Genomic DNA, 26,441 nt, shown 5'->3' with positions numbered 1-26,441 from the left:
GGGACTTTCAATATGCAATTTTTTTGTTCTCATAAATACATGGAATTTTGAAAACACTTTTATTCAACATATATACAATGATAAATGATAACTAGCCTTAGAATCTGTTAATACCAGCCAGTCATTATTGATGTTATAGACTTCCAGAGGAGCTTTTATACCACTAAGGCCTTGTTTAAAAAAGTCAACCATTAGTATTAGTACAATTGGTACAAAGTTTATGGAAGGCATAATATCAAAATTGTAAATGCACATGCCCTTTGACTCTGTTCCACTTTAGGAATCACTCCTACAGAAATACCAGGACAGATACGCAAAGACATGACAAGGATCCAATAAAACAATGGTTAAATTCTGATGTATTCATGATTGAATCATATGCAGGTGTTAAGTAATTTGTGAGGCCTGGTATAGAAAGCTGTCTGTGACATATTATTTGAGAAGCAGGTTGCAGAATAATGTGAAAAATATAATTGCCTTTTATGTCTATGTGTCCACACGCATGAAGGTTATAATAGCTGGCATTTATTAAGCACTTAATATTAAGCATTACTCTTTTTTTTTTTTTTTTTTTTTTTTAGCACTTTTCTTTTTTATAGCTACTTTATTTATTTATTTTATTTTATTTTTGGCTGTGTTGGGTCTTCGGTTCATGCGAGGGCTTTCTCTAGTTGAGGCAAATGGGGGCCACTCTTCAACGCGGTGCGGGGACCGCTCTTCATCGCGGTGCGCGGGCCTTTCACTATCGCGGCCCCTCCCGTCGCGGGGCACAGGCTCCAGACGCGCAGGCTCAGTAGTTGTGGCTCACGGGCCCAGCTGCTCCGTGGCATGTGGGATCTTCCCAGACCAGGGCTCGAACGCGCGTCCCCCGCATTAGCAGGCAGACTCTCAACCACTGCACCACCAGGGAAGCCCAAGCATTACTCTTAATTACATTAGATGTATTCATTAACTCATTTAATCCTCACTAGAGCCCTAGTTAGTTTTTAATCCCTATTTTACAAGAAGAGTTTAATTCTTCAAGTTCATGGCTAATAAGTAACCAAGCCACAATCTGAATCTAAATCATTTGGCTCCCAGCATGCTACATTGTGCCTCTCAGAAATGTAAAAAGTGTACTTTTGCCCTTTTCCTTCGTCACACATCTATATCTGAATTTTTTTCTAGAGTAAACATGTAATTTGTATTTGAGAGAAAAAAAAATATGTAAAACCAGCCAGCTTAATTTGATGTCAAGTTCAAGCATTTAATTTTCTATTGAAAGTCTACCAAAACAGCAAATCCAGAGGTTAAGGAAAATAGCTACGTAAGAACAGCTTTTTAAAAAAAGGAAATACGTTGAGGCAGACATACCAATACACAATAAAAATCCCAGGATGATTCAATATAGTATTATGATTAGGTCTTATTCTTTAGGAGTAGAAAGAGCTTTTCTGGTACTGGTTGTTGCCAGAGGCTTCACCCTTACCTAACCAAATTTTGCAACTCAAAAGCATAAAGCGAGCCAGAATTTTCTCTCTCAAACAGTTTTAAAGGAAAATATCCTATATGCAGTCTAAAATGGAAAGAATCTGCTATTAAATCTGCTAGCCACTGGGGACTCCCCTGGTGGTCCAGTGGTTAAGACTGCGCTTCCAATATACGGGGTGCGGGTTCGATCCCTGGTCAGGGAACTAAGATCCCACATGCTGCGCAGCGCAGCAAAAAAAAAATCTGCTAGCCACATCGGAACCACATTAACTTCTCTGTGCACCACCACTTGGCTATCATCTCTTGATTGTGCTAGTGCCAGCCCCTCCTTAGTGGTCTGCTTGCCGCCCTCCCACCCATTCTCCATAGGACAACCCTAATGAGGTTCTGAAAACGAAAATTTGATCCTGTCATAGGCCTCCTTTAAAAGTCTTCAAGGTTGTTGGGATAAAAACAAACATCCTTCGGAAGGCGGACAAGGCCTTGCATCCTCTGGTTTCTGGACACCGTGGTAACTCCTACAGGCCTTTTTAAGGGCCTCACAGGGCCTTTGTATAGACTGCTCTGTCAGCTTACTAAACACCTACTCATCTTTCAGACCACTGCTGAAACATTACTTCCACAGACAGGCCTTACCTGACCCCCAAACCAGGTCAGTTACTTGCTATATGTGCTTATATCTCTATGTCCCTTTTCTTCAGAACCCTTACTACAGCTGTAATTTTAAATGTCTTCATGTGGTTATTTGAGTGTCCATCTCTTGACTAGATTATAAACTGAGGATACAGAGTAGCTGTTTTCGCTTATCTTTCATCCCCAGCAGCTAGCATAATACTTCATAAATATTTATTAAATGAATAATATGATGAGCTACTGAGCCACAGTGCTACATAAAGCAAAATATAAGAAAGCAGCATTTCGGTAAATGTTTGATGTTTTTACCATTCCTTTCATTATTATCCTGTTAAGCTCAGTTTACAACTGAAAAGGGAAAAGATAAATATATACTATGCAGTTAACTTACTGAACATATAACCTACAGAAAATGTATGTACCCGTATTTCACATAAGAAAAAAATGATTTCTCAGTATTCATATGACAGTTGCTCCATGCAGGAATAATAGTCAACATAAGTACAATGCTATTTTCAGGCCAAACATGCATCTTTAGATCAGAGCACTCATGGGACATTGCCTCTTAATCCCTAAATTTGCAGTCAAAATGTTTTCCGAAATAAATACTATGAAATTGATAAGAAGCTAAAATAAATTCTTAAGACAAATAGCTATGAAACCTGGATAGAAGTCTCCTTAGTTTCTCATCTTCCAGAAACAGCTTCACAAATCACTTGGAAAATCAGTCTAGAGGTAAACAGAATAAACCACATTTCCCATCCATCCTTGAAACTGATCTTTCTTGAGAAGTGATCAAACAGCACCTGTTGTTGAAGACAGCAATAAGGCCTGAACATGATTCTCAAGCTTTGATTCTGGATCAGTTTGTTGGCTTGGACTGGTCAGGAGTCACTTCCTTCAGAATCTTCATCAGTGAATTTAAGCGAGTATGCATTAACATTATCTTCTCTTTCAGCTGGGAAGAGAAATACATAGATTATCAGGGAATCTTAAATTTAACTCTCAATCTGCTGGTTCTAGAAGCCACTTCAGACTTAAGCTAGTGATTGGGAGCTGGCAAAACTGCAACACATTTCAAAAGGACATCTGTTCTATTTCTGAAAGAACTTTATACAACAAACCTAGAGCACAATAAGGTGACAGATACAAAGTTTCATGTGGAAAAAGACCAGCCACTGCTGAGCATCACTGCTTCTAGTCTCCATCCTTCCTAGCCCTTATCACCAGCTTGGTGATAACTCCAAAACCTGGGGAGGAAGACAAGAATAAAGGGGGATAAGAAAGCTTGTGGAAACAGAAGCATTAATCAGTCTTTCCCTTTTTTTCCAGTGGCAAGAATTTTTTTTTTCTAATTCTTTGTTCACAGTAACAAATGTCTGTCTTTAATATTCTGCTAATCACCTTCAAAAGTAGCTCTGGTTGTCAGATTTAGAACAGATGTCTGTGGTAGCTAATTTTCAATAGTTTTTTCAGCTTAGAATAGCTATACCTAGAACCAAACTTAGTGGTGTTACTCAGCATACAACCTGTACTCAGACTCACAAAGTTATCATGGATAAGTCTTCTGTTGAAGTAAAAAAAAAAAAAAAAAAAAAAAAGATATTTCTAACATAATTTGCATAGCACAAAATCTACTTTTTATGATCCAAGATACAAGAATACACAAAATTCATCAGGAAATTTTGCTTAAACAGGTCACTCTAGAGCCCATTAATCTTATTTGGGTGCTCTAGGACACAATGAATCATTTTTGTTACTTTCAAGATTTTTCTTCAGTCTTTAGCACTCAACATTTTTACTGTGTGTTGGGGTATAGTTCTCTCTGCATTTATCCTACCTGTGCTTGTTGAGGTTATAGACATGTAGATTGTCTTTTATCAGATTTGGGAAGTTTTCAACCATTATTTCCTTGAACATTTTTTCTACTTTCTCTTTCCTCTCCCTTTTGTAGTCCCATTACCAAAGCATATTTAGGTGTGCTTGATGGTGTCCAACAGGTCTCTTAGGCTCAGTTAATTTTTCTTCATTTTTTATTTTTTTCTTCTTCAGATTGCAAATCTCATCAATCTATCTCCAAGTTTGCTGATTCTTTGCCCAATTCAAATCTGCTGTTGAGCCTCTCTGGTGAATTTTTCAATTCAGTTGTTGATTGTACTTTTTTTTTTTAATTTTATTTTTTTATCCAGCAGGTCCTTATTAGTCATTAATTTTATACACATCAGTGTATACATGTCAATCCCAATCTCCCAATTCATCAAACCACCACCCCCACCCCCTGCCGCTTTCCCCCCTTGGTGTCCATACGTTTGTTCTCTTGTTGATTGTATTTCAACTCCAGGATTTCCATTTAGGTGTTATTTGTTTTTTAAGCCCTTTTTAAAAAAATTTATTATTTTTTTTTAATCTTTGGCCGCGTTGGGTCTTCGTTGCTGTGCACAGGCTTTTTCTAGTTGCGGCGAGTGGGGGCTACTCTTCGTTGCGGTGCGCGGGCTTCTCATTGCGGTGGCTTCTCTTGTTGTGGAGCACGGGCTCTAGGCATGTGGGCTTCAGTAGTCCTGGCTCGTGGGCTCTAGAGCGCAGGCTCAATAGTTGTGGCACACGGGCTTAGTTGCTCTGCAGCATGTGGGATCTTCCCGGACCAGGGCTCGAACCTGTGTCCCCTGCATTGGCAGGCAGATTCTTAACCACTGCACCAATAGGGAAGCCCCTTTTGCACATACTTTTAATTGCTGCTTTGAAGGTTGTGTCTGCTAAGTCCCAACATCTGGGCCTTCTCAAACACAGTTTCTGATGCCTGTATTTTATCCTGTGTATGGGTCATACTTTTCTTTGCATGTCTCCTAATTTTTATTGAAAACCAGACATTTTAGATAACATATTAAAGCAACTTGGGATATTAAACACCCCCCTACCTCCACCCCAAGTCCTGGCTTGTAGTGGTTATTTTTTATCTGTTGAGCTGTTGGCTTGACTATTTCATTGATGTCTATTTCCCTCACAGTGTGCAGCCTCTGATGTCACTCCTTGGAGGACACGGCCTTGGGCATGTGCAGTCACCCTGGGATGACAGTGGATTTAGCAGGGCCTTCTTTGACTCTCTTTCCCTGAGCTCTGTGTAAACTGGATGCCTTTGTTGATATCATACCCAGCTATTAGCCTTCACTAATTTCTGGCTGACTGCTCTATTTTGACAGTGCCCTGGGACATAAATTGTTCCACAGTCTAATCCAATTAAAATCAGACCCAGGGCTTCCCTGGTGGCACAGTGGTTGAGAATCTGCCTGCCAATGCAGGGGACACGGGTTCGAGCCCTGGTCTGGGATGATCCCACATGCCGCGGAGCAACTAGGCCCGTGTGCCACAACTACTGAGCCTGCGCGTCTGGAGCCTGTGCTCCGCAACAAGAGAGGCCGTGATAGTGAGAGGCCCGCGCACCACGATGAAGAGTGGCCCCCACTTGCCGCAACTGGAGAAAGCCCTCACACAGAAACGAAGACCCACACAGCCAAAAAAAAAAAAAAAAAAAAAAAAAAAATCAGACCCATTTATAGAGGGGTAGTCTTTAAGGCCAGTCTTCTTTTGTTCCAACCCCAGGAGGGCTCTTATTTTAGCTGTTTCCCTGATTTTCTCTTATAAATTTCTAACTTGTCCATGGTTTAGCTTACTGTTCACATGGACTATCAGCTTCCTCTTAACTGCTCACCACCAAAATCTCCGTTGTTTTGGGTAGAATCCTTAGACTCGAATATCCCCACACCCTGTTCCAAATAAAGTTAGTTCCCTCGGGAAAGCTTCAGAGCTCTTTTTTTTACAATCTACCTCTTAATATGGGCTCCCAAGCTGGGGTGGCTTAGTGTCTCTCAGAGTAACACCCCTACTTTACCAGCAGGGTGCTGGGCAGAGGCAGTAGCTTCTGGTCGTCTCTGCTTGCATCTGTCAGCATGAAGCCTCTGCCCTACAAGCAAGCTGGGACAAAAGTGACTGGGTTCCTAGTGCTCTTAGCCTATTGTGCCGGTGGTAGAACTTGCACACTACAGATGGCTGTTCTTGCCTAGAATAGAGCTTCTGATGAGAAATGCTGGTAGCCTGCCCCTCCTGGGAAGATACCACAGCCCTAAACTGAGAGCTGGGGGAAAAGGATCCCTGTGCTCTTGGCTGCATTTGCCCAGATGGAGCCTCCCTCCCTCTGAGCTGGAGGGGCAAGGGAGGGAGGGAGTAGGTTGTGGCTCAAATGCCACAGGTTTTCACTGCTCTTACCAAGGTTTAGTAGATTTTCTTCAATAAATATCTCTTCATTTGCTTTAAGCCTTGAGGAAAATTTCCACAGACTTAAGATGGCTGTTTTCTTTATAATTTTCTTCGGTTATGGCTGTTTTGTTGGGGAAGGGTCCATGCAGCTCCTCGGGCCACCATTCTAGAAGTTATCTCCCATACGAGTTATTTCTAACCACAGTATTTACTGACCCTGCTCATCAACTTAGTTGCTCAGAGCAAGGGTAGGCAAACTATGGACTGCAGGATAGCCTGCTGCCCATTTGTTTTAATAATGTTTTATTGCTACAAAGCTATATCCATGTGTTTATATACCATCTGTGGCTGCTTTTGCACTACAATAGCAGAGGTGAACAGTAGAGAATGAATGGTCTAGCTTAGGACATTTGTCGTCTGGTCCTTTACAGAAAAAGTTTGCCAATTCCTGGCTTAGAACATGGTTTCATGAGCTTAGTTAATTATGCAAAAAAAGAAAAAAAAAAAATCACTGTTCCCCTGTCCTAAAAGTTACTTAAACTTTGAAAAGTAAATGCCCTGGTTACTAAATGTGTAATTACCGAGGAATAAACTATTAACAGTGCTAAAAACAAAACCAACAGTAAATTCTAAGGTTGTTCTTCCAACGTAGTAAAGTTATAGCCAAATTTCCACTCAGAATGAGCCAGCAAGCTACTGAAACAAAGTTGCTTTCTTCAACTCGAAACCATGAAACACTAGTAAAGCCCATTTAAGTAAGAATTCTTAATGATGGTTTCAGCACTCTTTTTCCTCCAAGCTATCTAAGCATGAGGTGCTTGCAAAGAGGAAAGACCTATGAAGGATGACGGTGTCCATACCCAGCAGAGAGGAGGAATAGGAATGTGGAGCTCAGCAGCTCTCCACCTCCTCCTGAACCAGACTTGACAATATGGCTTTACTATCTTGCTTTGTGTCACAAATTCAATAAGGAATGCCAAACCAGGTATAAAGAATTACTGGCGTGTTCACCATTTCACTGCCCCTAAATTCATGGGTACAGATTATTAGGAATTGTCTATATTAAAGGAAACACACAACCATCATGAAATTTTACCTCTGCAACCTTTTCTGGTAGAGGTACGTTGTGAATATCCATCTCAGATGCGTTTACTATGGCTTTTGTTTTTAAGAGGTAGCTAAATAGAAAATATAGAGAGAAAATATTAGTACCATACCACAGTTATAATTATCAAGGAACCAAACTTGCAATATCTCTCAAGCAAAGACTGCCTTCTTGCTGATTTCCATTTCAAGATTCATAATGTATTTTATAGGAAAACCATTCTCAATTAATAAGTCATCAGAGGGACTTCCCTGGTGGCACAGTGGTTAAGAATCCGCCTGCCAATGCAGGGGACACGGGTTCGATCCCTGGTCTGGGAAGATCCCACATGCCTCAGAGCAACTAAGCCCGTGCACCACAACTACTGAGCCTGCATTCTAGAGCCTGCGAGCCACAACTACTGAGCCCACGTGCCACAACTACTGAAGCCCGTGCACCAAGAGCCCGTGCTCCGCAACAAAGAGAAGCCATTGCAATGAGAAGCCCCCACTGGCCGCAACTAGAGAAAGCCCGCGCGCAGCAATGAAGACCCAACGCAGCCAAAAATAACGCAAAAAAATATATAATTTTTTACATATAAAAAAAATAATAAGTCATCAGAGAGACCCTGTGCCTCATCTCACCCCTTGCCAGCCCAGAATACATGATTTAAAATTATCCTAGGACAAACTAAAGACAAAAAACCAGGGTCATATGAATAATTGTGATAAGTATAAGCCTCATACTCTACCAGTAGATGGTGTAGCACAGTTAGAAGAAAAGTAACCACAATTGTGACAAATACTGTTGGTTGCCTACCCCACAGCCATTCCTCAAGTTTTTGTTGCTAACAGAACCCAGATTTTGTTTAGGGCAGCAGTGTGTCCAGTCCTAAAAGATGAATCATAACTGTTCTGGGCCAACTGTGGCAATCTTATTCCCTACTGTCACATATTTGCTTTCCCAGCTTAAGGCAACCATGTGACATAGTTCTGCCAATGATAAGGAAAGTTTTGCCGATAAAAGGAGACCATTCCCTGTGTTCCCACACTTACCGTATCCTTTTCCTTTCAGTTTTGGATGCTACTATTTATGGATGTAATGCTTATACTTGCAGCATCCAAGAGGAAAAGGCCAAGAGAACCAGAGATGCTGACCCAGAGCCCTGTCATGGCTGAGCGACTAGAACAATCCTGGAGTGGCCAACTGCCCCACCCTGTACTTGTTAAAGCCACTCTTTGGTTTTCTGTAACTAGCAACCAAATTCATTCTGATACACACAGACATAGATTTATCATATTCCCAGACTCATGCTACCTATACTTTCCCTTTTTTTTTTAAATTTAATTTTATTTTTTGACTGAGTTGGGTCTTTGTTGCTGCGTGCAGGGCTTTCTCTAGTTGTGGCGAGCGGGGACTACTCTTCATTGTGGCGCATCGGCTTCTCATTACAGTGGCTTCTCTTGTTGCTGAGCACAGGCTCTAGGTGCACAGGCTTAGTTGCTCTGCGGCATGTGGGATCATCTCGGACCAGGGCTCAAACCTATGTCGCCCGCATTGGCAGGTGGATTCTTAACCACTGCACCACCAGGGAAGTTCCCTAATTTCTACTTAATCAGAAAGAATATACTGACCTTTGAGGCCAGCTCCTCATTTTGATTAAGAAATTACTTAAAAATCTCATAATGCTTTTCAAATTTATATTAAAAATTTTTGTTACTAAAAGCTTATTTCCCTAAGCAAAAACTCAATTACAGGTTGGCTGGCATAATTACTTAAAACTGTTTCTAAAAAAGATTCGAGGTTACGAATAGCACACATTTAGAGATACTTTTCCCTGTGTCTTTAAACTTAATTCTAAATAGAAATTATTTAAGAATAAACTAGAAATTGAAAGTAAAATATCAATCCATCTCAAGTACATATATCCTGTTGAAAATCAGCATTGAGGGACCTCCCTGGTGGTCCCCGGTTAAGACTCCACACTCCCAATGCAGGGGGCCCGGGGTTTGATCCCTGGTCAGGGAACTAGATCCCGCACGCCACAACCATCCACGCGTGTGCCGCAACTAAGACCAAGTTAAGCCAAATAAATAAATAAATAAATGTTAAAAAAAAAAGAAAAGAAAATTGGCATTGAAGAACAAATAGTGTACCTAATGCGCACTGAACAACCTCATGGTAAAGGATGGGCTTTATTTTTAAGGTTGTTTGTTTGTTTTTGTGGAGTCTTAACCACTGGACCACCAGGGAAGCCCCCTATTTATAAGGTTTTTTTAAAAAAATATTTATTTATGTGGCTGTGTCGGGTCTTAGTTGCGACACGCGGGGTCTTAGTTGCGACACGCGAGCTCTTTGTTGCAGCACGCAGGCTTCTCTCTAGTTGTGGCGCTTGGACTCCAGAGTGCATGGTCTCAGTAGTTGCAGCATGCAGGCTTAGTTGCCCCATGGCATGTGGGATCTTAGTTCCCTGACCAGGGATCAAACCTGCGCCCCCTGCACTGGAAGGTGGATTCTTAACCACTGGACCACCAGGGAAGTCCCCCCTATTTATAAGTTTTATTTCTCTTGTCATCCATAGCTCAGCTAGAAACACCCATCTAAGCGCATTAAATGAGGAAAAGGAAACTTTCTGTTTTATGAATGGAAATTAAGCTTTGGAGTTAAGACATGGACTCAATTCTCAGCTCCTCCACATCTGCAAGCCCCAGTTTTCTTACATTAAGAACTCAGTAAGGGGAAAAAAAAAAAAAAAAAACACAACTCAGTGAGGTAAGCATAGTACAATACCTGACACAAACTAGGTCATCAATGGCTGTTTTTGTTTCTAATAACCAAGAAAAGATGTTGATGGATGTTTCAGTTTGTTGCAATGACAGAAAAGCTTAAGTAAAAAGTAAAATTTATATTTAGAAAGATAAGAAATATCCAAAGTAATTCATGAGAAGGAACAACCAATAGGGAACTTTTTCTGACTTTATGAGGCCACATGGTCATTATTTTTTACTTTTCTTTGTGTATCTGCTTCATTCTTCTTTTTCTGTAGACAAAATTTCTCTGCATTTACATGCACGACATAGAAAATATCTACCCTAAACCTAGAGCTTTCACTTCCCAGCTTCAGCACCAGTTCCATCTACAGATGACCAGTGTCTCTGGGTCTTTATTTCAAATTCTTAGGGTAAAAAGCCTGATTGGCTTAGCTTAGGTCAGGTCTATTCCTGGTCCCATCACCTGGGAGTGGTATCACACAGGATAACAAACATGGCCACAAAGTCCCACACTATGGGAGGGAGACAGGGGCTAGGCACAAACCCCAAAAGTGTCTACTACAGCATTATTTTGCAAAAACTTACCTTCCAAAAGTTCTTGGAATGAAAGAATATCCTCTCAGTTATTCCGTGGTATGATTATTAACACATGGTATGATTATGAGACATCTAAAATGATCATAATGTTATAAGACTATGTTTTGGTCCCATTACCATCTTTTTTTGTAAGAAACAGTACCTGGCTTTAGCATCTTCTGTGGTACAAACATTCTGCCTTTTCTGGAAGATGTTTTAAAATTTATTTGATAAAGAATATCTAAGTCTACTTACCACACCATTTTGTCAGCGGAAAGGCAGAAGTGACCTCTCAAGGCAGCCAGGGCAGCCTGAGTAGAATACAGATGGAAACCAATGGGAATCTCACAGGAACTACAGAATAAAAGGTTGTAAGTGCTGGGAGGAAAAAACAGGATATGGGTTAAGAAAGAAAATCAGAGAACAAATACAAAATAACTCATGTTACGGACTCATTCCTAAAAAATAGGCTATAATAGGAATGAGACTGAGGAAATGTCACATTCAAGAAAGGTTGACTCAGAGATTATAGATACCCTTGTGGATTCTGGCCACAAAAGCAATCATATGATATATAACTGTCATTTCACTGAAGTAATTTATATCTGAAAGCAGAAAAAGAGCTAACAAATCAGATTAGCATTTAAACAGGGACTTCCCTGGTGGCGCAGTGGTTAAGAATCCACCTGCCAATACAGGGGACACAGGTTCGAACCCTCGTCCGGGAAGATCCCACATGCCGCGGAGCAACTAAGCCCGTGCACCACACTACTGAGCCTGCGCTCTAGAGCCCGTAAGCCACAACTACTGAGCTCGCGTGCCACAACTACTGAAGCCCGCGTGCCTACAGCCTGTGCTCCGCAACAAAGAGAAGCCACCTCACTGAGAAGCCTGTGAATAGCAATGAAGGGTAGCCCCCGCTCTCCACAACTAGAGAAAGCCTGCGAGCAGCAACGAAGACCCAACGCAGCCATAAATAAATAAATTTATTTAAAAAAAAAAAAAAACATTTAAACATATAAAACTACACATGACCATATAAATTAGCTACCATTAAGCCAATTTCCAGTTAAAGTAAAATAATCAAATCGATTAGGGCTTACTAAGCAATTTATTAATAGAACTCAAATCAGGTTTTGTTTTGTTTTTTTTTGCAGATATAACAAAAAATAAAGAATTACCCAGATAAAATGCGAAAGAAAGAAAATAAATCGTATTGTCCTAGCAAGCTATTTTATTTTCCTTTATCCTTTGAAAGACTACTGGATGAGGAATCAGGAAACATGGATTTTAGTTCTAGTTATACCACGTGGGTAAGTCGCTTACCTTATTTGCTGGTATATAAGACAAATCCAAATATTACAAAAAATATTTAAGAAAAAATTAACTGTTTCATCATTCATGTACTGAAAGCAATTTAGAGTGGTTTGGTAAGGGAAAAAAATTATCTGTATAAACATAATATACTATATGCAGTAAATGACCACTAACAAAGTATAATAATTTCATGGCTAAAAATAAATAGATTCATGTCAATGGACACTAAAGACAAAGCAACAAAATATAAATTTACTGGTAAATGAAGTCCCACACCACACATGCAGTACTGTACTTTTGTGACTATGTTACCAAAAAGCAAGCCATGAAATAAAGTTGCATTTTTATTAATTCCTAAGTAGGAATTAATTATATCAGACAAACCACAGTACATATAGACAAATGTCTGTAGAAACTAATAAATGGCACAGAGCTGGGACTTCCCTGGTGGCACAGTGGTTAAGAACCTGAGTGCCAATGCAGGGGCACAGGTTCGTTCCCTGGTCCAGGAAGATCCCACATGCCGCGGAGCAACTAAGCCCATGCGCCACAACTACTGAGCCTGCACTCTAGAGCCAGCAAGCTACAACTACTGAACCCGCATGCCACAACTACTGAAGCCTGCACACCTAGAGCCCATGCTCCGCAACAGAGAAGCCACCGCAATGAGAAGCCCGTGCGCCGCAACAAAGAGTAGCCCCGCTCGTCGCAACTAGAGAAAGCCCACGCGCAGCAACCAAGACCCAAAGCAGACAATAAATAAATAATTAATTTTAAAAGTGTCTTTAAAAAAATAAATAAATGGCACAGAGCAAAATGTAAAGAGATCCCAAAATTATGCTTAGCATGTAACATATAACAAATATTTCATTGACTATTAGTCTGCTAATGGCCCAGGAATGAAGGTTTGCATCACACCAGGTAAAGAACTATGATCATCTGAGTGCCTGCTGAAGGCAAAAGGAATACAGAATGGGTAGTGGAAGAGGGTAGTTATAAATACCAGCTATGACCATGTGACCAGTTACAGGAATGTAATTGTCATATCTCATTTTGTTATGAATAGGTTTACATGTATATGCGTGTTTATGTTTTCTTCCCTTTCTTTTCCCTTATCATGTAACGTAAGATGTACTGACTTTTTATTATAGTATTTAAGTATTAATTTTACATCATAGTATTTAAGCTATGAGATATCAAGGAGAAAAGTAAGTATCACTTAAGGACTTTATCTCCTTTTCTGGAGGAGGGTTTAGTGCATTTTTAGTTGTATGCAAGATAGCTGTAACAGGTTAGGAAGAATTACGACCTTGTTATTGTCTTTATTTGGAGATTAAGTATGGGTTTAGGAGATGCATGTGGATGCGAGGTTAACACGTAATGATTAAATTTATGTGTCAGCTTGACCTAGCCAAACAGTGCCCAGTTATTTGGCCAAATGTTATTCTGAATGTGTTTATGAGTATGTTTTTGAATGAGAGTAATATCTGATTCAGTAGACTGAGTAAAGCAGTTTGCCCTCCTTATCGTGGGTGACCCTCATCTAATCAGTTGAAGACCTGAATAGAACAAAAAGGCTGACCCTCTCATGTGAGTTGCAACACTGATCTTTTTTTCCTGCCTTTGAACTTGAACTGAAACGTTCAGCTCTTCCTGGGTCTGGAGCCTGCTGGCTTTTGTACTGGAACTTACACCTTTGGCTCATGGATCTCAGGCCTGTGGACTTGGACTAGAACTAAACCTCTGGCTCTCCTGTGTCTCCAGCTTATCAACCTTGTCTCTTGGGACTTCTCATCCTCCATAATCTAGTGAGCCAATTCTTGACAATAAATCTCTTCCTGCTGAGTCCCACGGCTCTCCTTATTCCAAACGCATGGAACTTTCTGTCCAGTGTTTTGTAAACCATCTAGATCTGTACTGTCTATTAAGAATGCAAGCCACATAAGTAATTTTACATCTTCTATTAGTTTAGCTTTAAAAAAAAAGTAAAAGAAACAGGTAAAATTAGCTTTAATGTATTTTATGCTACCCAATATTCAAAAACATCGTAATCAAGGGAATTCCCTGAGGGTCCAGTGGTTAAGACTGGGCACTTTCACTGCCCTGAACCTGGGTTCGATCCCTGGTCTGGGAACTAAGATTCCCACAAGCCGTAAATCGTGGCCAGAAACCAAAAAATCAAGAAAAAACCCCATGTAATCAGTACTTTTAAATTATTCAATGTTTTGGGCCAAGCTTTCAAAATCTGGTGTGTATTTTGCACTCACAGCATACTTCAATTCAGAATGGCCACCTTTTAAGTGCTCAATAGCCACCATGTGGCTAGCGGCTACAGTACTGGACAGCACAGGTCTAGCTAGATGTGCTTCCCTCTAAGAAGATATTCAGAGAGCTTCTGCCTCTGGCCCCAAATGAACCAGTTCCAAGAAGGCCATCACTCCTTCCCTCTCTGTTTCCTTTGGGTGGGAAGAGGACACTCCTGCAAGGATAGGGAGTATCTTTCAGTTAGGAAAGAGGAGCTGCAGAACTCTTCCTGATTACTGAGTACAGCAACTAAGAATTCCTATACGTACTCTATTTAACCCTAAAATTGAACCAAATTGTGGTCAGAATGAATTGTCTTGCTGTTAAAACCAACACTGAAAACTGAGTAGCTTTGTACTACTGAATTCACTGAGTACTTTGTTGTCACTTGTAAATCACACTACAGTCAAGATGCAAAGTTTACCAGGCAATATTCAAGTAACTTTCCACCTGTGTTTTTCCCCAGTTTACAGCAGAATTAGTCCTGCCATAACTTATTACAAATTCCAGGTTAAATGAAAACTTGTAATTCTTAGTTATTGTCAAAGGATTGTAGTTTATGGTAAGTGATTCTCACTATACACTTAAAGGTAATTTTCTTCTTTTTCCCCTACTAGACATAACTTTCTTAAACTCACTTCACTTGCACAACCCACTAGGGAGATGTGGCCCTCAGAAAGACCTTAAAACCTAAACGCCAATATCTTTTCCATTTCATTAATACATCAAGTTCGTACAAGACTCAATCAAGTAAAGGGAGCATCCTTCCAATACACTGTATGGATGGAACAGACTTTTAGTCTAGTGCAAGATAGGAATAAACTGTTTTCTCCTCGTACAAGTCGGTTCCACGCTCCTCAGTCTCATTAAGTCAGGGAATGACTAGAGATCTGGAATTCTCAGTACGTACCTGCCTTTGAGCGAACCTTCAATGCCAACTAGGAAGGGAGCCTCCAAAACTACATTATTTGTGACTCCTAGGAAGACAAACACGGGTCAGAATGACTACCTGTGAGGCATTGAAAGGGAAAAACTCTCCCCTCCAGAAAGACTCATCATGGCCACAAAAATCATGAAAAGTGATTCGCCCCCGACCCCTGGCAAAGGAGTTAATTTCCGTCCAAATTTTCATCCCGCTTTCCTCCCAGCCGGCTCCCAGCCACCCAGTAAGAAAGCGGCAACGCTTCCCAAACGCCGTGCCCACTCACTGGAGAAGACCACGGCTCCAAGGGACCGCGACAGGTCCCAGGCGAGGTGCACAGAGTCAGCGAGCACGGCGTGGCACTGCGCACACTGGAACACAGCGCACCTCTCGGGCTGCAGCCACCATGGCAGCCGCGGGCCGGGTGACGGCTCCTCCAGCCCCAGCCCGGCGGGGCCGAGTGGCGAAGACCCTTTCACCACCTGCGTGTCCCACTCCATGGAAGTCGTAAGAGAAGGTTCATCAATCTCCTTCTTAGCGCCATCACAAAAGTCACCCCGCGGCTGCTTTGCAGTTCGCGAGCGATGCCTCCGCGGCCGAGCCGCCATCTTCCTGCAGCTGGCGCCTCGGTTTCAAAGACGCACCAGGCCCCGCCCCAAGCTTGGTTCCTGGGTCCTCATTGGACAACGTGAGCCGGGTGGGGCTCTGCCGCGCACTCGTTGCCTGGACACGCCGTTTGGCGCCTTCGTGTTGGTGGGGGATGGTGAAGAACGTGCGTCTGGTGGAGGGGAACTCGGCCTTTCTATTGGTCAACACCAGGAGACCCCGCCTTTGAGGTATTTTTAACCAATGGAAGTGCAGCTTTCTCAATTTAAACTCTATAACATTCGGTTTGGTCGACGCTTAGAGTGGCGCCAGAGTTTTGAACGGCGCTTCTGGGAGTGGAGGGCCGATCCTCTGCGTGGTCGCCTGGATTGCAGTTCGCCATGACCGTCCCCTCCCTTGAGGAGCTGGACTCCTTCAAGTACAGTGACCTGCAGAACTTGGCCAAGAGTCTGGGCCTCCGGGCTAACCTGAGGGTACGGGGCAAGTGGCGGGTGGGGTAGGACGAGCGGCCTCTACGGGACGCGGTGGGAGGGGACTGAGCGGGAATTCCGAAGGCTGAGGCTGCTGTCCCGGCCCTGGGGCGGTAGATTTGGTTCACAGAAGGGTCCCACTAACTCTGCAAAACTGAGAGGGAGCCATAGTTTTCACCTTATGTTGAGGCTGACTTTCCTGGGGACTCACAAAGACCCCGACTCCAAAAGGGTTTGTTTGGTTTCGTCTTATTGGAAGTACTCTGTTATACTTACCGGGGCATCAGTTAGGAAACGCAGGCCCAGAGAGCTAAAGGAATGCTGCATCTAAATGCCGATTAATTGTTAGGCAGTCGCGGAAATAATTGCCTTGGCTTTTGGAAAACTCCAAACAGCTAACATTTCTGTAAATTGTAACAGCGCCCAAAATCTGCTACTTAAATGGGGGACCTGGAAGAAAGGATGACTTTTAGGGGACCTCCCCCGTGGATAAGTTTTCACAGCTCAGCCCTAATTTAGTCGGATCGTTCCTCTATTGATCACTATTGTGGTAGTGTTCTATTCAAAACCGGTGAGGTCTTTGAGACTTCAAAACGTTTGGGGGAAAATGCGGGGGTTCAATTCGGGATTGGGGTTCTATATATTTTATTTTCCCACATCATATTAACGTATACCCTGGAGATTTGTTCTGCAAGCTGTGGTATTTACACGGAGTGAATACATAAATCAGTCCTCACAAATGTTTTTAAGTGGTTTAAACAAAGTAATCAGGGCCCATGCACCTGTTGGGGCTGAATGATAAAGGGCTATCTTTGGAGATATTTCTGGGCTATAGTATTTAATGGCTCCTCAATACTTCATAAGCAAAATCTTAATTCCTTGGTTTAAATTCCTTAAATTTTTTTTTGCAATCTGGCTGGAATCTTTTATCCAAGGCAGCATCCAAACTGTACTGGTGCCTGAACACTTGGCACCTTTGTCCATCTTTCTGCCTTTGCTAATTTTAATCCTTTGGCCTCAAATCCCCTTCTCTCTCCCTCTTCTTTATCTGCATGAATAATTTCCAATTACTTGTCACAGTCCAACTGAAATGTCATCACTGACCTGGCATCTCGTCCCCTCCTCTTCATTCCCTTGGCCACAGGTCCACCACCCCAGTAATCCTAGGAACCCTCTGTGCCTTTAAGGCAGTATAATTTCAAGTACTTTTTCTGAGCGCTTGCAGGCTTCCACCTGGCACTGTGGTTATTTGTGTAGATACGTTCTATACTAAACGTTAAGTTCCCTGAACAGGGATCTCATCCATCCACCTTGGAAGTCTTTACAGCACTAAGTGCAGTACATTCTATTTGGGAGGCGTTGGATACTTATTCAGAACTACTATTTACAACTGCTTCTTGGCAGCGCTGGAACAATGCACTAGAGGGTAGCTCCTTTGTGAAGAGTTACTATGGAGGTTTCCTACTTGAGTTCTGCGCTCTGTCTAACATTAAGGCCCCACAACCTTTTGGATCTCTGAAGAGCTGTTGCAAGTTCGACCTTCTTCTGAAAGTCCCACCTATCATTGTCTCTTGAGGAACCTGATCTGGGGTAGCCATTTAATCACCTGTTTTCATATATGTGGTGTAGTACAGTATTTTGTGTCACTACAGACCTCATTGCTTGCCTAGCATACAACATCTGGTGCATAGTAGGTGTCAACAAATATCTGTTAGCGGTGCTGTTTCCCAGACAAATTTGACTATACGAGGCATTCTAATAACCAACCACAAAAAGACACCTTTGAGATGATGGGAGAAAATTAAACTTGGACTAGGTATTAAATTATATTAAGGTATTGTTAATTTTGTTGCATATGATGGTGGTATTGTGGTTATGCTTCTTTTTTTTTTTTTAAAGTCCTTACCTCTTAGCCAAATATTTACAGGTAAAATGTTATGATGCCTGGGATCTGCTATAAAATACTCCAGGAAAAAGAGGGGGGACTAGATGAAGTAAGAACAGCACAATGTTGATAACTGTTGAAACTGGGTGATAGATACATGGGGGTTCATTGTACACATTTGAAATCTTCCATAATTAAAATGTTTTAAGTTACTTACAGTTGGTACAGCTTAATACCTCGTTAAATCAATTGCCTTTTTAAAATTCCAAGTGCATAGCAAAAAAATTGAATAAATTGCTCTAAGAAATTATCAAGATTTGACTATTTAAAAAACTTAACAGAATAAGATTTAAATAAATTTCACCAGTATGATAACATTGAAAATAAATTTAGAAGAGAAAATATTAACTTTCTTTTGAGACACTACTCTTTTTTTAAAAAAAATTTATTGAAGTATAGTTGATTTACAATGTTGTTAATTTCTGCTGTATAGCAGTGACTCAGTTATACATATATATATGTTCTTTTTCATATTCTTTTCCATTATAGTTTATCACAGGATACTGAACATAGTTCCCTGTGCTATACAGTAGGACCTTGTTGTTTATCCATTCTATATATAATAGTGAGACACTATTAATGGAAAGGCAAAATGAAGGAGTCAGTTACTAAGATTTATTGTACGGCCATGGTCCTTTTCTCACTCTTGCAAGCTTCAATTATAAAACTACCACTATTTCCACTTTCTTGCAGCTCCCTTCCCTCACCTGGCAAAACTCCACACCTGATTAAACAAGCTATGTGCTTAATCCTTGCCGGTACTAACTAGCTGACCGTGGCTGGAGAAAATCCCCTAACTTTTTTGAACTGAATTTAAATGTGATCATAAACTTAATTTATGATTTATTTGATTCTCCTATACTTCCTTGGTAGTCATTAATTTTCCCATTGTTGAAGACAGTTATTTCATATCTTTTCACCTCAGATTGGCACCCTTCCATCACTTGATGACTTTGCCTCATAGGCCATGGAAACATAGATTCAATTAAGCTGAGAACTACCTCATCTTTCTATCACCAGACCCACCTGTCCCCGTAGCCTCTGCCTTCCACCTGTTATATGTTATGGTAAAAGGCTGTGCCTAAGGGCAGCCTTGCTGTTTGTGCTGGAGATCTCATTCCCCCCTCTGGGGCTACACTCCTGCAGTTATTCCTCTCCGCTGCATCAGTTTCTCTCACTCTGCTGGCTCGTTTCCATAATGCGCCCAATCAAATCTTAATGTCATCCATCTTTTAAAAAAGAAACAAAACCCCTCTCCTGACCCACGTCTTTTACCTACTGCCCAATTTCTCTGTTCTTTTCTACTGAAATTGATGTTTTTGAGGCCACCATGCCCTGCACCTTGCAAAGCTTGTGGTCCGTCTCTATCTTCACCTGCCCATCAGCAGCATTTGGCGTGATTGAACCCTCCCTTCTGCTCAGACCACTTCCTTTTCTAGACTTCTTTGATATTTGGTTTTCTCCTGCCTTGCTAGCATTTCTTTCCAGTCTCCTTTGCTAGTTCTTCCTCTGCTAAATCTCTAAATGTGGCGTGTCCCAGGGTTCTCTCTTGGGCCTTCTTTTCTCTAATTGTGCTTCTCCCTTGGTGATCTTATTCTTTCTCAGAACTTTAGATTCACCTGGAGCTAATGACGCCCAAATCCATTCCTTCAGTACGACCTCTCATCTGCTGACTTGTGCATTTAAGTGCATCGTAAACAGCATGATCAGGTCAAAACAATGAAGATCTATTCCCTGTGTCCGTAAATGATTGATTCCTCCCTTCACTGCCCACACCCATCCATCCTGGTGAGCTCTTCCTCCCAAGTATCAATACACCTGAAATCTGGCCTGTGTGCTGTCTCCAGTGCTGTAAACCTGGGCCATGACACCCTCCTTTCTTGACCACTGCTTCAGGCTGTCTGCTGGTCTCCCTCCCTCTACTCTTGCCTTAAAATAATATTCTCTTGGTAGTTGGGTGATAGTTGAAACTTAGAATATGCCATTTTTCTGCTCAGTTCTCGTCAAATGATTTTCCTCACACCTAAAATAAAATCCAAACTTCTCCAAATGTAATGTGAGAATCTTGGGTTGATCCTGATTTGGAGGGAAAAAAAATTTTTTTAAGCTAAAACTGGAGACAACTGAGGAAATTTGATTTTAGGCTATGTATCAGAGGATATTAGAAAATTATTACTTTTCCTAGGTAATGCATTAGAGGTTATGTAGGAAAATATCCCCTTATTTTTAGGAGATGTGGCTGATGTATTTAGTGGTAGAGTATCATGATGTCTGGAACTTATTTTCAACCAGCTTGGCAAGAAATACATATGAATGAGAGAGAAAGCAAACATGAGACAATATTAAGGATTGCTGAATCTACGTGAGGAGTATCAGAGTGTTTACTAGACTATTTTGACTTTTCTATAGACTCGACATTTTTATAATAAAATTTTAGTTAGGGGGAAGAAATCTACACTGTGTGCTGTGGCCTGTAACCCTCTTCTTGACCCAGGTCACCATTTGGTCTCCCTGCCCTCCACTCGCCCCAGTGTTCACTGTGCTCCCCACACTGGCTTCTCCCTGTCCTTCAAATTCACCAGCCCGTCTCTGGGCTTCGTGTTCCCTCTGCTGGGAATGCTCTTCCCCTGCACCTTCACCTACTGCCCCTCCCTCATTCACATCTCAGCTGAAAAGTCACCAACTCTGAGAGGCCTTTCCTGACCATCCTAACTCAGGTTGTCCTCCCCCGCCTCTGCCCTGAGCCTCCAGTTTTGTTTTTGCTTCATAGCACCTAATGTCATACCATTTATTTTTGCTTACTTGGTTAATAGGCTGTTTCCCCACTAGCCTACCTCTAGAGGTTCCTGGAGGGCAGAGACCTTGTCTGTTTTGCTCACCACTGTCTCCCCAGTGCCTGGAACAGCGTCCAGCACGATAAATGCTTGTGGAGGTGGTGCGTGAAAATGTGCTGATGCTCACATCGGCCCCTCCAGCTCAGCTCTCCCGAGCATCAGCCCCCATCATTCCTCCTGCTGTACGCCCCCACCTGGCTCTGCCACAGGCCCCTCATTTCACCACTGTTGCACGTTTGAGGTTTTCAGGGCATTTTAAGATGTTCTAGAAATCTGTACAACATAGAGCCTATGATTAACAATACTTTAAAATTTGCTAAGAGGTTAGATCTTATGTTAAAGGCTCTTACCACCAAAAGAAATCCCAAGGGGGCAGTAGGAAACTTGGAGGTGATACATTTATGGCAGTGATGATGGGTTCCCAAGTGTATATTGATCTCCCAACATATCAATTTATATGTATTAAATATCGACAGCTGTTTGTATGTCAGTCATACCTCTGTAAAGTGATTGAGGGAGAAAAAAAGTCAGAAGAACCAAGAATGCCTAAATTCTGCCCTGCCAATCACTCACTTCCCAGAGAAGACCCAAAGAGAGGTTCAAGGAACAACAGCAAGTAGAAAATAGGTCTCTCCTTTATTACTACTAGCCAGTGTGGTGCCTGATATCTTGATGCACAGTGTTCTGGTAAAACTCACAGCCTGAGCATAGCATCTCCTGTGCCCTGAAGCCCAAACCAAATCGGGATCTCTGCCATCTCACCTGAACACATGGCCGATGGTAAATGGTAGGAGCAGAGAAGAGACGAGCCTGGTGGCTGGGCCCCCCTTGAGAAGAAAACCTCTGGCTCTCAACTGCATGGCTGGTGGAAGAGGAAGGAATGAGAACCCAGCCATGAGCTCGAGCTTTTAAAGCACAGGAAAACATAACCCATCAGATTAGTATTCCTCTTTCAGGAAAGAACGGGAAGGGAAATTCTCCTGTGGTGGAAGGAGGAGCTAGGAGTTCCCTTCCCCAGGGACCTGTAGCCATCCTCCTAAGGCGGCGCCTTTGGCCTTCCCCATCTTAGGACCCCCCACGCCTCCACACGTGCTTCACCAGCTGCCCAAGCCAGAAACCTAGGCGTAATAAATGTCCCTGTTCCTCAACCCTCACATTCACACTGATTCTACTTCCTAGGAAAGTTTTTAATTCATCTGTGTGGCCTCAGTCCCGTTCTAGCTCAGGCCAAAGTTGTCTCTGGTTTCCTATAACAGCCTCCTGGCCCTTGCCCTGTCTTCCATCTTGCCCTCACCAAATTCATTCTGCACATTATACAGCCAGAGTAATCATCCTGAGTAATGCAAAACTGGTCACCCACTGCCCTGCTGCAAACTCTGCAGACTGCCTTTGCCCCGAGGGTAAAGTTCATACCCTTTAGAGACTTAGTAGGCCTGGCAGGATCAGGCCCACTTTCCCAACATTCTCTCTCACCGTCCCCTCCAACAGCTCCCTGCTTCAGCCCACACTGAACTTTAGTTCTTCAAACTCCACACATTCTTACCTTCCCATGCTATTTCTTTACCCTTTTCCCTATGTCCCACTCTCTCCTATTTGTCCTTCAGCCTCAGCAGCTAGTGACCTCACATCTTTGTCTTAGGACTGGCATGTCCACTTACCTACTGAAGTCTACCCTAGCGGTCCAGGCTTTGGTGGCCCAGCCCACCTGTGTTCTCACACGACACCTGAGCTTCCTCATGTGGGCATTTACCCCACTGCGCTGTAATTGCCACTTTCCTCTCTGGCTTCTGCTGTGAAATCTGTGCGGACAGGGACCCCTTCTATCTTGGTTACCCTACTCCCAGCCTGCCCAGATGACATTTGATGAGTACAAGAACAGGAGAAAATGTTCAATGAATCTTTCGTGCTTATTTGATTTTTGGCTCTACTGATAAGGTCTTTAACTTTTCTGCAGGCAGACAAGTTGTTAAGAGCCTTAAAAGCCCACCTTAAAAATGAAGCAAGAAAAGAAAATGAGAATCAGGTAAGTAACATTTTCATCACCTATTAAATAGCAAAACAATCAGTTAATGAAAGATAAACACAGTTGGTGATGACTTAAGACATGCTATTTGTTACCAAAGAGATTGTCATTGGTAATTTTAAATCCTTTCATAATTCTTATAAATGACAAAGCTGCCTCTGTAATCTATTGAATAAGATGTTCTCATACAAAGGCAAAGATTAATTACTAGTTGCCAGATGTATGCCAAATGGTGTGAGTAGGGAGGGAACTGGATTTGAGGTCAGAAAAACCCAGTTAAGTAGCAGCTCTGTCTTTTTTGTATGTGTGTGACCTTGGAAAATTCAAATCATTGATTCTTAGTTTCCTGGTCTTTGAAATGGAAATAACATCTTTTCTGCTGAATTGAGGGTTGTGAGAATCACATGAAGTAGGGACTGTGGAAGTGACTTGTGGGAAACTAAACCACTGCTGATGGGAGGGAGCGGTTGTCATGGCTGCTTCAGACCCGCCCCAAAGAGTTCTGACAAGGCTCAACACCTAAATGATCAATGAATGCTTCATTCTTAACTTGAAATACAGGGAAATGTTGAAAGGCCTTAAGGAACTGGGCTTTGGAGGGCATCCGTTATATATCTTGAACCGAAGGTAAATATAAACATGAACTGAGCATCTGAATTCCTTCTCTCTGTCTTTATAGACTCCATAATTCTCTGTATTCCAGGTTATAAACATTTAAAAACTTTCAATATTCAAAATTCTATTTGATTCCAGGTTTAATTAATATAAAATAGACAACAAAATTGATTTTGGATTCCTTTAAGTTTCTATATCAACTAAATCAATATAGATATTTTAATTAATTAAAAATTTTTTCATGGTTAAGGGTACATGATCGTAGTGCCATCTGAAATCAGGATTTTACTTTGGGTAGTAATTGATGGGCTAAATTTAAAATGATCTATCATGTTTCAAATTCAGCATCTCAAGAGCCGTTCCATTTTGAAAAACTTTCACAAGAGCAGGATGATAATCAAAATTTGGTCAGCTATAGAATTCCTTAGTGGTGAATCTGTCAATAGTGAGCTTAGGTTGGTGGAAAGAACTGACATAGACCAAGAGTTTATCTAAAGCTGCAGGAGTCAGCACAGTCCAAATACATGGCAAAGAAATCAGTAATATTACCAAGGACAGACAGATGGGTAAGCTTCCAGACCTCCAAATCGTCACCTAGGGAAGTGCACAGGTGTGGGTCACATCTAAGTGACCATGAACTTCTGGATGCCTTGTTCTCCCTCTGTAGGTTAGCCGTAACTATATGAGTTGGAGCAGCTCTGTATGTAGGTTAGTCTGACTGTGTGCTGGGGACTCTCAGAACCAGCTGTGCCACTTCAGTCTTGGGCTTATACAAGTCTTTACAGGTACATCATGGTGCGTTCAGGAATGAACATATCCTACCTGATCACTGCTGGCCTCCCAGACTAACATACCCTGGTTAAGGTGTGTGGGGTTAAAACAAGACATCTCTGGGAGTCGTGTTAATAGGTTTCTAAAGCAGTTATAGGACCTCTTCTGTACTGTGTTAATGGGGGTAAGAGGGCAATAAATACTTTTAAAGTGTGTCTGTACTCCAGCAATATGTGTAACCTGAGGGTTACACTTCTGTAGTGAGAACAGTTTCTTTTTCTTCTCTTCTTCTTCATGACTATCCAGGGAGTTGGAAAGTAGGATTCTGTGGGAAGCATGCAGTCTTAGCCGGAGGTAACTCCTGGAGGAGACAGTATGTCTCTCACAAAAAGCAAAGCCCTTACCCTTGACTTGGAATGCACTCTTCTTTTTCCCAGGCCTGAGGAATGTAAAAGAGATTAGCAAAGCTATCTCAAGCCAGGAGACCTCAGGGAGCTGAGAGTCCTGGTTGTTCCTTATGGCTGGGGGCTGTGTGTGAGCCTGGTTAAGGGAAGATAATATTCAAGGATAGTTGTTGTAAACTTGTTGACGTCCATGGTGGTGACTGAACTGAGACGATAAGCAATTCTATGGGTTCATTGTCTAATAATGAGTTCCTCTTATGTCTATATAAGATTCAGTAAATTCTAAATAAAGTGCCTTGCAACCATCAGTTGTCTTGGCCCTTCTGACCCCATACTCACGGTGCTATTCAGTCCCTCACCCCTCTCCGTTGGGACCTGGAAGACCCCCTGCGGTGGCTGGACCTTCGCAGGATTCAGATAGCCTCTTTCTACTCTCACGTAAATATCCCTGCTCCTTTGAGTTCAGGCTCACCAGTTCTCATCTCTCATCTGTTGACTTCCTTGTTGCTTTCCAGTGTTCACTGTCTCATCATCTCCTGTCCTGACCTTACTTTTGGTGAATTCAAAGGTCCACCTGGATGTCCCTTACTACCCTTGCCTCCCTGTTCCTTAAGTCCTGTGACTTTCTTTTCCACTCTTCATTAGCCATCCCCTTCTTTGGTTATACCTTGGATCTTAGATCACTTAGAACTATTATTCTTCTGTAATATTTCACCTCCGTCTAAAAGCCTTCCATTTTCTAAGCCTCCTTATTCTTTTACAACCAAAACATTTATTTTATATTGTGGTTCTCAACCCAGGATGTGTGGGAGAATCATTTGTGGAGCTTTTTAAAAACACTGATATTTAGGCCTCACCAAATCCCAGGCAACTAAATTAACTCTCAGAGGGTGGGGTCCAGTCACCATACTGAAATGGACTGAAAAGTCAGGATGCAAAGCCCTCTCACCCCCTACTTCCACGTGCAGGGTACCAGGTGTCTACTACCACGTGCAGAGTACCAGGTGTCTACTACCGTCTAAAATGCTGGAAGGTTTCTCTGTAAGGAAGAAAATGACCCTAAAGGAAACATGATACAGAAAACAAATGAAAGCTTTAAAAAATGTCTTACAATAACCTATTGAATTATCAACTCTTGGAATCAAGCTACACAGACGATTCAATTAAGGTTACATAAAAAGCTATAAATGTTAACAACTTAGAGAATAGATGACAGAAGTTGAGATAAGGACAGGAGGTGAAGGAAGGTATAAGGATGCTAATATCTGCAGTTTACAGGATATGTGTCTGCAGTCATGGAACAAGAAATAAAGGTTTAAGTATGTTTAAAGCTGCAAAGGTAATAGAGTGAGTAAGTGGTATAAGTCTATTAGGAAGAAGATGGGGAGATGAGAGTGGTGCAAATGAAGTAAATCTTAGTACATGAGGCACTGAAAATAGTTATT

The 26,441-nt window shown here is 41.9% G+C and overlaps 2 protein-coding genes across 4 annotated transcripts in view; one reads left to right on the top strand and one right to left on the bottom strand.

The window, feature by feature from the left end:
* Positions 1-2,965: 2,965 nt before the first annotated feature.
* OIP5 (Opa interacting protein 5) lies at positions 2,966-15,936 on the bottom strand. 2 transcript variants are annotated; one of them, XM_059913575.1, is made up of 5 exons: positions 15,615-15,936; positions 15,317-15,383; positions 11,041-11,163; positions 7,451-7,532; positions 2,966-3,061 (listed from the first exon to the last, which is right to left on the bottom strand). In XM_059913575.1, exons 1-5 carry the CDS (start codon positions 15,934-15,936, stop codon positions 2,966-2,968), a joined length of 690 nt encoding a protein of 229 aa, XP_059769558.1. The 2 variants fall into 2 exon arrangements, with proteins under 2 accessions (XP_059769558.1, XP_059769559.1); XM_059913576.1 differs by lacking the exon at positions 11,041-11,163.
* NUSAP1 (nucleolar and spindle associated protein 1) overlaps positions 11,984-26,441 on the top strand; it is a 36,113-nt gene continuing 21,655 nt past the window's right edge. Inside the window, exons 1-2 of one of the 2 annotated variants that reach the window (XM_059913570.1) lie at positions 11,984-12,098; positions 23,138-23,206. In XM_059913570.1, coding sequence (XP_059769553.1) covers positions 12,069-12,098; positions 23,138-23,206 — 99 coding nt within the window. In that variant the 5' untranslated portion in view covers positions 11,984-12,068. Of the gene's footprint in view, positions 12,099-16,274; positions 16,408-23,137; positions 23,207-26,441 lie in introns of those variants that run through there. The other variant, XM_059913569.1, reaches the window with a different exon arrangement.

Source organism: Balaenoptera ricei, chromosome 2 (assembly GCF_028023285.1).
Source record: "Balaenoptera ricei isolate mBalRic1 chromosome 2, mBalRic1.hap2, whole genome shotgun sequence".
Lineage (NCBI taxonomy): Eukaryota > Metazoa > Chordata > Mammalia > Artiodactyla > Balaenopteridae > Balaenoptera > Balaenoptera ricei.
Note: the sequence above shows the minus strand (reverse complement) of the source record. Positions and strands in the feature narration are given on the sequence as shown.